Consider the following 15,818-nt stretch of genomic DNA (forward strand, 5'->3'; position numbering starts at 1 on the left):
TTGGAAGGGGGTGTGTTTCAAAAAGAGGTGGCAATAAGATTTCTTAAAAATGCCATATTGGTACAATTGGAGTTGCCATGCTTTTGGGGCACCATACTTTGACCCTATCCTTGGAACAACTGAAAGCATAAAGGAGATGGTGCCATGAGCATGAACATAATGGCTGCGGGAACCAAGGTACATTGAAGAGGATTATGTCCTAAAAAGGATGGCAATGGGATTAGCTTTTCTCAAAACGCTACAGTCACGCAGTTGGAATTGCTTGGAGTTTCGGGCACCATTAATTCCCCATGTCTTAGGAACTTTACAATGCCGCTGAGCATGTGTTAGGTGCCTTTCTTTCACTGCGCTTCGGGATTAGCCACGGGTGATGTGGAAGTGGGGATAGTGGGGCATTTGGTAGAGAAAGTGTGACATATTGCCAAGCAAGATTGAGCTTTGCAGTGCTCGTGGGGCCCATCGTTTACAATTGGGGTGGGTCTGGGCATTGTTGTGGAAGTGGGTATAGTGGGGCATTTGGAGGAGAAACTATGACCCATCTCCAAGCGAGACTGAACTTTGCAGCGGACGTGGGGCTCATTGTGTACAGTCAGGGTAGGTCTGGACATTGTTATGGAGTTCAAAGGAGAACCAACCCATTGCTGCTTTGTATATGCGGACGTGCCTTCATGTCTCATGTTGACTTAAGGCGATGGCCATGAATTTCATACATTTTCGAAAGCAAGGAATACTCAGAGGTGGCTTGGCCAGCTCCTTCCTTTGAAACATAGCCTATAGAACAGACATGGGCAAACTTGGGCCTTCCAGGTGATTTGGACTCCAACTCCCACCATTCCTAACAGCCTCAGGCCCCTTCCTTTTCTCCCTCAGCTGCTTAAGTGGATAGGTAGATGGATTGATAGATGGATAGGTAGATGGATGGATAGATAGATGGATGGATAGATGGTAGGTATGTAGATGGATGGATTGATAGATGAATAGGTAGATTGTTAGATTGATAGGTAGATAGATGGATAGGTAGGTAGGTGGATGGATGGATAGGTAGATGGAGAGATAAATGGATAGTAGATAGATGGATAGGTAGATGGATGGATAGATGGTAGGTATGTAGATGGATGGATTGATAGTTGGATAGGTAGATCGTTAGATTGATAGGTAGATAGATGGATAGGTAAGTAGATAGACAGATAGATAGATAGATAGATAGATAGATAGATAGATAGATAGATGGATAGGTAGATAGATGGATAGATGGTAGGTATGTAGATGGATTGATAGATGGATAGGTAGAGCGTTAGATTGATAGGTAGATAGATGGATAGGTAGGTAGGTGGATGGATAGGTAGATGGAGAGATAAATGGATAGTAGATAGATGGATAGGTAGATGGATGGATAGATGGTAGGTATGTAGATGGATGGATTGATAGTTGGATAGGTAGATCGTTAGATTGATAGGTAGATAGATGGATAGGTAAGTAGATAGACAGATAGATAGATAGATAGATAGATAGATAGATGGATAGGTAGATAGATGGATAGATGGTAGGTATGTAGATGGATGGATTGATAGATGGATAGGTAGAGCGTTAGATTGATAGGTAGATAGATCGATAGGTAGGTAGGTGGATGGATGGATGGATAGGTAGATGGAGAGATAAATGGATAGGTAGATAGATGGATAGGTAGATGGATGGATAGATGGTAGGTATGTAGATGGATGGATGGATTGATAGATGGATAGGTAGATTGTTAGATTGATAGGTAGATAGATGGATAGGTAGGTAGGTGGAGGGATGGATGGATGGATAGGTAGATGGAGAGATAAATGGATAGGTAGATAGATGGATAGATGGTAGGTATATAGATGGATGGATTGATAGATGGATAGGTAGATCGTTAGATTGATAGGTAGATAGATGGATAGGTAGTCCAAAACACCTGGAGAGCCCAAATTTGCCCGTGTCCGCTACAGAACCTAGAATTCATTGATCATCTTCCATGCAAGTCCTACCAAGGGCTGACCCCTTCTTGACTTCCAAAATATGATGAGATTTGGTGCCTTTTGGCTAGACACAAGTCTCTTGTTGTTGCTCCGGTTCCAGCTATGCAGGGCTGTTTGCAACGGTCGAAAATGGGAGTTCTGTGTGCCAAATTTGGTTCAGTTCCATCCTTAGTGGAGTTCAGAATGCTCTTTGATTGTAGGCGATTCCCAGCAACTACAACTCCCAAATGACAAAAATCAACCCCACCAATATTCAAATTTGGGCATTTTGGGTATTTGTGCCCAGTTTGGTCCAGTGAATGAAAATCCATCCTGCATATCGAATATTTACATTATGATTCATAACAGTAGCAAAATTACAGTTATGAAGTAGCAACGAAAATAATGTTATGGTTGGGGGTCAACACAACATGAGGAACTGTATTAAGGGGTCGCGGCATTAGGAAGGTTGAGAACCACTGCCCTATGGATTCATGGGGTTGACATAGATCGACAGACAATTTGAAGGCACATATACACCATCCAAATAATCTTCCTTGTATTGAAGGACCTTCCGGCAAATATATGGGTTGGGTGTCAAGTGAAGGATAGATGTCAACGCCCTGAATTTTGTGCCAACCTTGTCTTAGGGATGGATAGAAAGATGGATTAGCTACTTAACGTCTTAAGGGATTGAGAGATGATACGGGAACCTTCTTTAAATATCTGTCACGTAGAACAACGTTCCTCGAAATGCCAGTCGCTGAGACGTTGGCTGCCAGACTCCGGCACATTGGCAAAAAAAATAATTGCCAGTCCCAAACTCAAAAAGTTTGATAAGCAAGGAACGCAAAAATGCCCAAATACTAGAATCGTAGAATCAAAGAGTGGGAAGAGACCTTATGGGCCATCCAGTCCAACCCCATTCTGCCAAGAAGCAGGAATATTGCATTCAAAGCACTCCTGACAGATGGCCAACCAGCCTCTGTTTAAAAGCTTCCAAAGAGGGAGCCTCCACCACACTCCGGGGCAGAGAGTTCCACTGCTGAACGGCTCTCACAGTCAGGAAGTTCTTCCCCATGTTCAGATGGAATCTCCTCTCTTGTAGTTTGAACTAGAATGTAAGAGAACCGTAGAATTGAAAGAGACCCTAGGGCAGTGCTTCTCAACCTTCCTAATGCCGCGTCCCCTTAATACAGTTCCTCATGTCGTGGTGACCCCCAACCATAACATTGTTTTCGTTGCTACTGTTATGAATCGTCATGTAAATATCCAATATGCAGGATGTATTTTCATTCACTGGACCAAATTGGGCACAAATACCCAATACGCCCAAATTTGAATATTGGTGGGGTTGGGAGAAGGATTGATTTTGTCATTTGGGAGTTGTAGTTGCTGGGATTTATAGTTCACCTACAATCAAAGAGCATTCTGAACTCCACCAACAATGGAATTGAACCAAACTTGGTCACACAGAACTCCCATGACCGACAGAAAATACTGGAAGGGATCAGTGGGCATTGACCTTGTGTTTGGGAGTTGTAGTTCACCTGCATCCAGAGAGCACTGTGGACTCAAACAATAATTGATCTGGACCAAACCTGGCATGAATATTCACTATGCCCAAATGTGAATACTGTTGGAGTTTGGGGAAAATAGACCTTGACATTTGGGAGTTGTAGTTGCTGGGATTTATAGTTCACCTACAATCAAAGAGCATTCTGAACTCCACCAACGATGGAATTGAACCAAACTTGGTCACACAGAACTCCCATGACCGACAGAAAATACTGGAAGGGATCAGTGGGCATTGACCTTGTGTTTGGGAGTTGTAGTTCACCTACATCCAGAGAGCATTGTGGATTCGGACAATGATGGGTCTGGACCAAACTTGGCATGGATACTCAATATACTCAAATGCGAACACTGGGGGAAATAGACCTTGAATTTGGGAGTTGTAGTTCACCTGCATCCAGAGAGCATTGTGGACTCGGACAATGATGGGTCTGGACCAAACTTGGCAGGGATACTCAATATACTCAAATGTGAACACTGGTGGAGTTTGGGGAAAATAGACCTTGACATTTGGGATTTGTAGTTGGTGGGATTTATAGTTCACCTACAATCAAAGAGCATTCTGAACCCCAACAATGATGGAATTGAACCAAACTTGGCACACAGAACTCCCATAACCAAGAGAAAATATTGGAAGGGTTTGGCAAGGACTGACCTTGAGTTTTGGAGTTATAGTTCACCTACAATGATAGAATTTGGCCAAACTTCCCACACAGAATCCCCATGACCAACAAAAAATACTGTGGTTTCTGATGGTCTTTGCCCCCCACAACTTTCCCAGGGACCCCGACCCCCAGTTTGAGAAACGTTGCCATAAGGGCCATCCAGTCCAACCATGCAATAATAGACAATCCAAGCCCTCCCGACAGATGGCCATCCTGCCTCTGCTTAAAAACTTATAGAGAAGTAGACTCAGATTCCAAGCAAAGAGATCCCACTTAAACTTTGTTTGGGAGTGAAACGGACTACATTAGCGGCCGATGAGTTCTCCATCTTTGGAGATCATTGAATAGAACTTGGATGGGCCTCTTTCAGGAGAGGTTTAGTTGTGCCTTCCTGCACCTTAGACAAGGGTTGGACTGGATGGGCTTTGGGATTGCCGTAAGATATTACGATGTTAGAATTTTTTCAAGAAGTCTCGCTGTCCTTGTTGAAGAGGGTCACCAGGGTTTGACATCATAACAACAACTCAGTCTTGTTGGGAAACTCATGATAGTTGTCATGAAGCTGGCTGATGGCGGAGGGATGCAGGAGAAAATTGCACGGCCCTTTTCCACGGTCTCTCTGCCACTGCCGCCCCCGCCACGTCTTCCCAGTTTTGCGCTCGCAAGGGGAGCAAGTGGGCGGTTTGTGCATGTAGCATCAAGTCGCCGGCTGGTAACACGCTGCATGTGTGGAGCCGAGATATTCTCAGCGGAGGAAGGAAACTGACGTCAGAGATGCTTGATTCGGGGCAAGAGGCTTTGGTGGCGCACGTGCGCTTGTGCGTCGTCGGCTCTTATCAGAGCGGTGCGACAGAGTGAACAGACGCAGCCACCCCTGCCTTGGATTTGGGGGCCCCACGTCTTGCGGCAAACCTCCCCCAAATTAGGGACACACGGCATGTCTCTCTTTGTCCACGCTCAAAGCTACCTTTGTGATTTGGGAGATCTTTTTGCAAGAGAACCCAAGGGCCATCCAGTCCAACCCCATCCTCCAGACAAAAATAATAATAATAATAATAATAATAATAATAATAATAATATGGTACGTTCATTCCCTTCATGGCAGTACGGCAAAACTATTTATTGTGTGATAGAGAGTGGAATGCAAGTGCATCACATAGAATCCTAAAGTTGGAAGGGACTCCAAGGGCCATCCAGTCCAACCCCATCCTCCAGATAGATAATAATAATAATAATAATAATAATCTATATAAATAAAAATATAATGTTCATTTGTGGGATTAACAGAACTCAAAAACCACTGGACGAATTGACACCAAATGTGGACATAAGACACCTAACAACCCAATGTATTGCCTTCACTCAAAAAAAAAAAGATTTTTGTCATTTAGGAGTTGTAATTGCTGGGATGTATAGTTCACCTACAATCAAAGAGCATTCTGAACCCCACCAACGATGGAATTGAACCAAACTTGGCACACAGTTCTCCCATGACCAACAGAAAACACTAGAAGGGTTTGGTGGACATGACCTTGAGTTTGGGTGTTGTAGTTCACCTACACTCAGAGATCACTGTGGACTCAAAACAATGATGGATCTGGACCAAACTCTACACGAATACTCAATATGCCCAAATGTGAACATTGGTGGAGGTTGGGGAGAACAGAATTTTGAAATTTGTAAGTTGTAGTTGCTTGGATGTGTAGTTCACCTACAAACACAGAGCATTTTGAACCCCACCAACGATAGAATTGGGCCAAACCTCCCACACAGAACCCCCATGTGGGTCACAGCAACGTGTGGCAGGGGGTGGCTAGTAATAATAATAAAAAACAACTGTAAAAGCTGACACAATATGAGGATTTAAAGATCGAACTGCAAAGACTCTGGCACAAGCCTGTCAGGGTCTGTAGACAGTCCACGTTTTGCAGGCATACAGCAGAGTTGGGAGGACAGTGGCTTTATAAACAAGTACCTTGCTCTCCCTACGGATGTCCCAATCCTCAAACACCCTCTGCTTCATTCAGAAAAATGCTGCACTCGCAGAGCTCAGGCGGTGTTGTATTTCAGTGTCAATGTTGACTTTTGTGGAGAGGTGGCTGCCAAGGGAGCGGAAATGGTCCACATTTTCTAACGTTACACCATTGAACTGTATTTCTGGCATTGGAGAGGGATTGGCTGGTGACGGCTGGAAGAGCACTTTGGTTTTCTTGATATTCAATGAGAGGCTGAGCTTCCCGTATACTTCTGCAAAAGTGTTTAGAGTGGCTTGTAGGTCTTCTTCTGAATGCGCACAGATGACATTGTCATCAGCATATTGCCAGATGTTGTTGTGACCTTGGTTTTGGCTTCCAGTGTAGTAGAGGTGTAGTAGAGTCTCCTTCTCTGGAGGTTTTTAAGCAGAGGTCAGTTGGACATCTGTTGGGAGGGCTTTGATGGTGTCTTTCTATCTGGGGTTGGACTGGATGGGGTCTCTAGGATTCTATGATTCGAACAGTTTCCAAAACCTTGGATTTTGACAGTAGTTAACTACAAAACCCGTCTGTATGCAATGAGTGTGTCTTATCACTTACCTTACTATTAGGTACGTTGCAGTTTCGTTTTAAGCTCAGGCCTTGAAATGCACAGGAAGGATTTGGGTCAAGGGAAAGTGGGTTAAGTACTTCATCTGCATCTTATTTCTCAGTCGTTCGCTCCGAAGATGCTTTGAGGAAAAGATGTCGCCTAAATTTAGGTCCCTGGGAAAGTCCTCTGTATAAAGGCACTGCTATGAGTCAGTGCAGACAATGCAAGTTGAACATCCCTGATGCAAAAACCCGACTTCTCCAAAATCATCTGCATTGGTCGCTGAGACAGTGACACACATATGGCACACATATTTTGTCCCATGCACAAAACTATTAAAAATATTGCTTGATTGTGGTGGAGGTTTAGAAGCAGAGGCTGCATGGCTATCTGTCAGGAGGGTTTTGCCTGTGCCTTCAGGGTTGGACTGGGTGACCTTTGGAGTCTTCTTCCAACTCAATCAATCTATGATTCTACCATCTATTTACGTATCTATGAGCCAAGGAGTCATACTTGATTGTGGTGATTTAGAAGCGGAGTCTGCATAGTCATCTGTCAGGAGGGTTTTGCCTGTGTCTTTGGGATTGGACTGGGTCTCTTTCCAACTCAGTCAATCTATGATTCTTTTATGTATTTATGAGCCAAGGCGTCTTACTTGATTGTGGTGGAGGTTTAGAAGCAGAGGCTGCATGGCCATCTGCCAAGAGGGTTTTGCCTGTGCCTTCAGGGTTGGACTGGGTGACCTTAGGAGTCTCCTTCCAACTCAGTCAATCTATGATTCTATCATCTGTTTACATATCTATGCGCCAAAGAGTCTTACTTGATTGTGGTGGAGGTTTAGAAGCAGAGGCTGCTTGGCCATCTGTCAGGAGGGTTTTGGCTGTGTCTTTGGGATTGGACTGGGTGACCTTTGGAGTCCCCTTCCAACTCAGTGATTCTATGGTTATATCTGTCTATTTATGTATCTATGAGCCAAGGAGTCTTACTTGATTGTGGTGGAGATTTAGAAGCAGAGTCTGCATAGTCATCTGTTGGGAAGGTTTTACCTGTGCCTTCAGGGTTGGACTGGGTGATCTTTGGAACTCTCTTCCAACTCTATCAATCTATGATTCTATCATCTATTTATGTATCTATGAGCCAAGGAATCATAGTTGATTGTGGTAGACGTTTAGAAGCAGAAGCTGCATGGTCATCTGTCGGTAGGGTTTTGCCTGTGTCTTTGGGATTGGACTGGGTGATCTTTGGAGTCCCCTTCTAACTCAATCAGTTTATGATTATATCCATCTATTTATGTATCTATGAGCCAAGAAGTCATACTTGATTGTGGTAGAGGTTTAGAAGCAGAGGCTGGATGGCCATCTGTCGGGAGGGTTTTGCCTGTGTCTTTGGGGTTGGACTAGTCTCTTTCCAACTCAATCAGTCTATGATTCTTTTGTGTATCTATGAGCCAAGGGGTCTTACTTGACTGTGGTGGAGGTTTAGAAGCAGAGGCTGCATGGCCATCTATCGGGAGGGTTTTGCCTGTGTTTCGGGGTTGGACTGGGTGACCTTTGGAGTCCCCTTCCAACTCAATCAATCTATGATTCTATCATTGATTTATGTATCTATGAGCCAAGGGGTCTTACTTGATTGTGGTGGAGGTTTAGAAGCAGAGGCTGCATGGCTATCTGTCAGGAGGGTTTTGCCTGTGCCTTCAGGCTTGGACTGGGTGACCTTCCAACTCAATCAGTCTATGATTATATCCGTCTATTTATGTACCTAAGAGCCAAGGAATCATAATTAGAGTTTTAGAATCATAGTTAGAGTTTTAGAAGTAGAAGCTGCATGGTCATCTGTCGGGAGGGTTTTGCCTGTGTCTTCGGGCTTGGACTGGGTGACCTTCCAACTCAATCAGTCTATGATTATATCTGTCTATTTATGTATCTATGAGCCAAGAAGTCATACTTGATTGTGGTAGAGGTTTAGAAGCAGAGGCTGCATGGCCATCTGTCTGGAGGGTTTTGCCTGGGCCTTCGGGGTTGGACTGGGTGACCTTCCAACTCAATCAGTCTATGATTATATCTGTCTATTTATGTATCTATGAGCCAAGAAGTCATACTTGATTGTGGTAGAGGTTTAGAAGCAGAGGCTGCATGGCCATCTGTCATCTTGAGACAGATGCCTGTGCCTTCAGGGTTGGACTGGGTGACCTTTGGAGTCCCCTTCCAACTCAATCAATCTATGATTCTACCATCTATTTACGTATCTATGAGCCAAGGAGTCTTATTTGATTGTGGTGGAGGTTTAGAAGCAGACGCTGCATGGTCATCTGTTGAGAAGGTTTTGCCTGTGTCTTCGGGCTTGGACTGGGTCTCTTTCCAACTCAATCAATCTATGATTCTTTTATGTATCTATGAGCCAAGGGGTCTTACTTGATTGTGGTGGAGGTTTACAAGCAGAGGCTGCATGGCCATCTGTCAGGAGGGTTTTGCCTGTGCCTTCAGGCTTGGACTGGGTGACCTTCCAACTCAATCAGTCTATGATTATATCCGTCTATTTATGTACCTAAGAGCCAAGGAATCATAATTAGAGTTTTAGAATCATAGTTAGAGTTTTAGAAGTAGAAGCTGCATGGTCATCTGTCGGGAGGGTTTTGCCTGTGTCTTCGGGCTTGGACTGGGTGACCTTCCCACTCAATCAGTCTATGATTATATCTGTCTATTTATGTATCTATGAGCCAAGAAGTCCTACTTGATTGTGGTGGTTTAGAAGCAGAGGCTGCATGGCCATCTGTCTGGAGGGTTTTGCCTGGGCCTTCGGGGTTGGACTGGGTGACCTTCCAACTCAATCAGTCTATGATTATATCTGTCTATTTATGTATCTATGAGCCAAGAAGTCATACTTGATTGTGGTAGAGGTTTAGAAGCAGAGGCTGCATGGCCATCTGTCTGGAGGGTTTTGCCTGGGCCTTTGGGGTTGGAGCTGGATGGCCATCTGTCGGGACTGCTTTGATGATGTTTTCCTTCATGGCACAAAGGGGTTTGGTGATGGATTCGAGCTTTAGGATTCTAGGATTCTGTGGCTCCGGTTCTTCATGTGGGATTGTTTACAGTGGCGTTCCTGCCTTTGCGCATGTGCGCCGGCTGCACGCATGTGGCTCCCAATGCGGTCTCCTCCTCTGCCAGCCATGTCTGCTGACCCTGTGGCCCACCTGGACCTTGGCCATGACTTCTGGGCGAACTTTTGCCCCAGGAGTCAACGGAGAGCAGATAAGGCACCGTGTTATACCTCGGGGCCAAAAAAGCACGCCGTAACCCGGAGGCCCAGAGAGATGGGCAGGGAGCCAAGGGACAGAAATGGAACAGCCTGTACCCGTAACGGGACCGGGAAGAGAAGGAGGGAAGGAGCTGTCGGAGGACTGGTGGAGCCCTGTTTGGGTTCAGAGAGAGCCGGGCACCGGGTATGAGATGGAGACGGAGGCGGCAGAGGAGCAGGAGGTGGCACAGGTGCGGTCCCAGCATGCTTTGGAGGTTTTGAATTGGAACATCTCCATTGGCATTTCTAGGAAGGTGTCTTCTGGAATTTGGTACACTTTAGTGCTTCCAAGTTTGCGGATTTATTTTTGGATCTTTCTTGTCGACCTGTGGGGCTTTGTATATAGCCTTGGATAGGGTCTAGCATCAGGCATGGGCAAACTTTGGTCCTCCAGGTGTTTTGGACTTCAACTCCCACAATTCCTAACAGCCGGTAGGTGTCCAGATGTTGTTCCAATGTTTCCAGTGATCTCCAAACATTGCAAGAGATTTCACCTTAGGCTAGATCTTAGCAAGTGTTTGGGATCGTAAAGGAACTTGACTATATGCCTGGATCTGGATAGACACTGGAGTTCTTTGCGGAGACGTTTGGGAAGAGATCTTGTAGAATTTGGTGCGTTTCGGCGCTCCAGAACTTACAGATTTCCTTTGGATCTTTCTTGTAGACTTGCGGGCCTTGGATGAGTCTTTTACAGCATTGCAACCGTGATTTCCAAACGTTGCATGAGATTTCACTTTGGGCTAGATCCTTGCAAGCGTTTGGGATCATAGATTATATGCCTGGATCTGGATAGACATTGGAGTTCTTTGCGGAGACATTTGGGAAGGGATCTTGTAGAACTTGGTGCAGTTCAGTGCTCCAAAGCTTACGGATTTCCTTTGGATGTTTCTTGTAGACTTGCGGGTCTTGGATTAGTTTTTTACAGCATTGCAACCATGATCTCCAAACGTTGCATGAGATTTCTCCTTAGGCTAGATCCGGGCAAGCGTTTGGGATCATAGAGAAACTTGACTATATCCCTAGATCTGGATAGACATTGGAGTTCTTTGCGGAGATTTTTGGGAAGGGATCTTGTAGAATTTGGTGTGTTTTGGTGCTCCAAACTTACGGATTTCCTTTGGATCTTTCTTGTAGACTTGCGGGTCTTGGATGAGTTTTTTACAGCATTGCAACTGTGATTTCCAAACGTTGCATGAGATTTCACTTTGGGCTAGATCCTTGCAAGCGTTTGGGATCATAGACTATATGCCTGGATCTGGATAGACATTGGAGTTCTTTGTGGAGACTTTTGGGGAGGGATCTTGTAGAATTTGGTGCATTTTGGTGCTCCAAAGCTTCCGGATTTCCTTTGGATCTTTCTTGTAGACTTGCGTGTCTTGGATTAGTTTTTTTTACAGCATTGCAACTGTGATCTCCAAATGTTGCAAGAGATTTCACATTAGGCTAGATCTTTGCAAGCATTTGGGATCATAAAGCAACTTGACTATATCCCTGGATCTGGATAGGCATTGGAGTTCTTTGCAGAGATGTTTGGGAAGGGATCTTGTAATTTGGTGCGTTTCGGTGCTTCAAAGTTTGCACATTTCTTTTGGATCTTTCTTGTAGAGTTGTGGGGCTTTGAAGATAACATCGGACGAGTTTTTTTAAAGCATCGCAACCTCAAGGCTTCCTATTTTTGTCCAGCGGTCCGTTCCTATGTTATTGGTCTCCAAAAGTTGTATGCCATTGCCTGGGGGCTGCATCCTTTTCCTGTGTGTTAATGTCGCAGAAATATGCAGGAAGTATAATAATAACAAATAAGCCTAGTTCCGAGAACAGAAGAAGGCGATACTTTGGAGTATTATTTCTCGCCTTTCACGTCACAAGAGGTGGGGAAGTTTCTCCATTTTGTAGGATTTCTGTTGCCATAAAAAACACATTCTGTATTATTGTATTGTCGAAAGCATTCACAGCCGGAATCACTGGGTTGCTGTGAGTTTTCCGAGCTGTATGGCCATGTTCCAGAAGCATTCTCTCCTGACATTTCACCCAGGCATCCTCAGGGATGGTGAGGAATGGCTTTGCAGCTTCAAAGCCTATTTCCTGCCCAGGGGAATCCTTTGTTGGGAGGTGTTAGCTGGCCTTGAGTGTTTCCTGTCTGGAATTCCCCTGTTTTCTGAGTGTTGCTCTTTATTTACTGTCCTGATTTTAGAGTTTTTTAAATACTGGGAGCCAGATTTTGTTCATTTTCATGGTTTCCTCCTTCCTGTTGAAATTGTCCACATGCTTGTGGATTTCAATGGCTTCTCTGTGTAGTCTGACATGGTGGTTGTGGGAGTTGTCCAGCATTTCTGTGTTCTCAAATAATATGATGTGTCCAGGTTGGTTCATCTGCTATGGCTGACTTCTCTGGTGGAATTAGTCTGCAGTGCCTTTCATGTTCCTTGGTTCGTGTTTGGGTGATGCATTTGCTGGTCCCTATGTAGTCCCTATATATTCTTGTACACAGCTTCATGGTATATGGTAGACTCCTCTCACCTCTGAAGGAGTCTACCGTATACCATGCAGACAAGAATCAATCAGGGCCAGTTAACACCTCCCGACAACGGATTCCCCTAGGCAGCAGCCAGCCAGGCTTTGAAGCTGCAAGGCCATTAAATGCTAATCAAGCTGGCCAATTGCAACATTCATAGAATCATAGAATCAAAGAGTTGGAAGAGACCTCGTGGGCCATCCAGTCCAACCCCATTCTGCCAAGAAGCAGGAATATTACATTTAAATCACCCCTGACAGATGGCCATCCATCCTCTGTTTAAAGCCTCAAGCAGACAAGAGTTCTTTCTCTCACCCTGGGCATCATTCCACAGAGATATAAACCACACTTGCCTAGTTTCCAACAGACCCCCCAACCTCCGAGGATGCCTGCCATAGATGTGGGCGAAACATCAGGAGAGAATGCTTCTGGAACATGGTCATACAGCCCGGAAAACTCACAGCAACACATTCTGTATTGTTTCCTATTCGTTGCTTTGTCTTTTCTCTGAGTTGTGGGGGGTGGCAATGCATTTATAGGAAACCTATGGGCGTTCTCTCTGCAGCTCACGGAGCATGTGTTCGTATTATTTCCCAAACGTTGCCTGCAAGGTATGAGAGCATGCTGCTGCAGGTTATTGTGGGGTGTCTTTGGGTCAGGGATGTCCTGCCAAACTCATGGAAACTCAAGAAGATATATCTTATTCATTTATTTATTTACAGGATTTATATTCCGTCCTTCTCACCTCAAAGGGGAACAGATCACAAAATGCATCTACGGCAAACATTCAATGCAGTTATACACTGGCAAGACAGGCAATAGTATATAGATAGAGGTATATATCGGCTTTCCCATCTTCGGCAACTTGGAGGCTGTGCTCGATTCTGTCCATGGGGAGGGTGTGTGTGCTGTTGCTCCATTTTCCCTGCCAATAAAATCACCAGCATTTTTGTGGCATTTCCTTATGGGTGCCTTAAATCCCTCCTCGCTTAAGCAGTACCTATTTATTAGGCTTGGGCGATCAAGAAAAAAATTAGTTCTAAACTCGTTTCGTTTCTAGGGTATGCTAGCGTTTTGAAATTCTGAGGACTTCCGAAATTTAAGATTTAGAATTTTCTGAAATTTCGTAAATTACGAATCGATTCGTTAATGGCGGACGCGATTGCGCAATATGCTAAAAAAACCTCCAAACGGGACAGGGGGAATTTCTGAAGCTTCCCTCTCCCTCTCTTGTTGACTGTTGGTGTGATAAAACAAACAACAACTATATTATATTATATTATATTATATTATATTATATTATATTATATTATATTATTGTATATTATATTATTATTATAATAATATATAATATAATATAATAATTTATTATATTATATTATATTATATTATTATTATATTATTATATTATATATATTATATTATATAATAATATACAATTATAATATAATAATAATATAGTAATATAATATATAATATAATAATATAATATAATATACAATACAATGCACCAGACATACAAAAATAATTATGAAATAATTACGAAATAATTAAGAAATAATTACGAAAATTGGAAAAAATTGTTTCGATTCTTAATTACTCCTCACACTATTCCTGCATGGCTCGATATTGGACCGTAAGCTAATTTAAATACGAATCAATAACGAATAACGAAATTAACGAACTGGATCGCCCAAGCCTACTATTTATCTACTCACATTGCTGTTTTTGAAACTGCTAGGTAGGCAGAAGCTGAGCTAAAGGCCAGGAGCTCACCCTACCTGGGCTTTGAACTGTCAACTTTTTGGTTGGCAAGATTTACTGCAGCTGGCGGTTAACCTGTTGTGCTAAAGATAGAGAAAGATAGAGAAAGTCCAGGACCTCAAAGGACATCAGATGGAAGAGCTTTGGAGTAAAGTGGCAGAGAAGTGGAGTCTTGTGTTTTGAACTTTGGGATCCTGGTTATCTGTAGTCACTTCAAGCTCCGTTTTTGATCACTTACAAACAAAACTTTTGGCATCTCAAGGAAAGGACCAAGCAAAGCGACCCACGGAATAACGAACGCAGCTAATAGAAAAATTGTGGATGTGGGTGCTTGCCAGGCTTTCTCTTTTTGCAATGCTGGGAATTTGGGAAATAAAGGAAATTTCATGAGGGTGGGTGCAGAATTTGTATCTGGGTGGCAGTGCCCGCTTTTTCCCCTTCAACAGTTCCATGTCAATTGACAAAGACTGCTTTGAAAGCATGCCATGGGTTCTTTCGACAGCAGAGTTTATAATGGGCATATCACAAAGAATGATTTTTTGAGTGACAGTTCCTTAATTTTTTTTATAAGTAAGGCTATGGTTTCCTTCTCTGTGGCTCAAAGCTAAGAGAAGTGTGCATTTTGGAACACAATGCCAATAACACTAGGAGAGGTGGGTAATCAATTGTTTTTATTATTGTATTGTCGAAGGCTTTCATGATCGGAATCACTGGGTTGTTGTAGGTTTTTCTGGGCTATATGGCCATGTTCTAGAGGCATTCTCTCCTGACATTTCGCCTGCATCTATGGCAAGCATCCTCAGAGGTAGTGAGGTCTGTTGGAACTAGGAAAAGGGTTTATATATCTGTGGAATGACCATTCCCTTTTTACCTTTGCAGGTCAACCACCGAAATCAGGAAGGAGAAGTCGCGAGACGCGGCACGATGCCGGCGCAGCAAAGAGACGGAAGTCTTCTACCAGCTGGCGCATACCTTGCCCTTTGCCCGGGGGGTCAGCGCCCACCTAGACAAGGCATCCATCATGCGCTTGACTATCAGCTACCTGAGAATGCACAAAATGTTGAACTCCGGTGAGTGATGCATCTCCACTTCCACTTGCCTCCTTTCTGGAGGGAAAATAAGTTAACAGGTGGAATCTGTTCTAGGACACAATGGAGCTATGGATTCAAATTGCACACTGAGGCTTCTCTCACAGACTAAGGCCCACGTCTCTCAGAGGCTTCTTTCACAGACTAAGGCCTACCTCACACAGGGGCTTCTCTCACAGACTAAGGCCTACCTCACACAGAGGCTTCTCTCACAGTCTAAGGCCTACCTCACACTGAAGCTTCTCTCACAGTCTAAGGCCTACCTCACACTGAAGCTTCTCTCACATACAAAGGACTCCCTCACACTGTAAGGCCTTCTCTCACAGACTAAGGCCTACCTCACACAGAGGCTTCTCTTACAGACTAAGGCTCA

The 15,818-nt window shown here is 44.0% G+C and overlaps 1 protein-coding gene across 1 annotated transcript in view; it reads left to right on the forward strand.

Moving 5' to 3' along the window:
* The window catches only part of LOC137094967 (hypoxia-inducible factor 3-alpha-like), a 92,047-nt gene that overhangs the window by 38,709 nt on the left and 37,520 nt on the right, over positions 1-15,818 (forward strand). The window contains exon 2 of the mRNA XM_067461032.1: positions 15,237-15,427. Within this exon, the coding sequence (XP_067317133.1) occupies positions 15,237-15,427 (191 nt within the window). The remainder of the gene's footprint in view (positions 1-15,236; positions 15,428-15,818) is intronic.

The sequence above is a fragment of the Anolis sagrei genome, chromosome X (genome assembly GCF_037176765.1).
Source record: "Anolis sagrei isolate rAnoSag1 chromosome X, rAnoSag1.mat, whole genome shotgun sequence".
NCBI classification, from domain to species: domain Eukaryota; kingdom Metazoa; phylum Chordata; class Lepidosauria; order Squamata; family Dactyloidae; genus Anolis; species Anolis sagrei.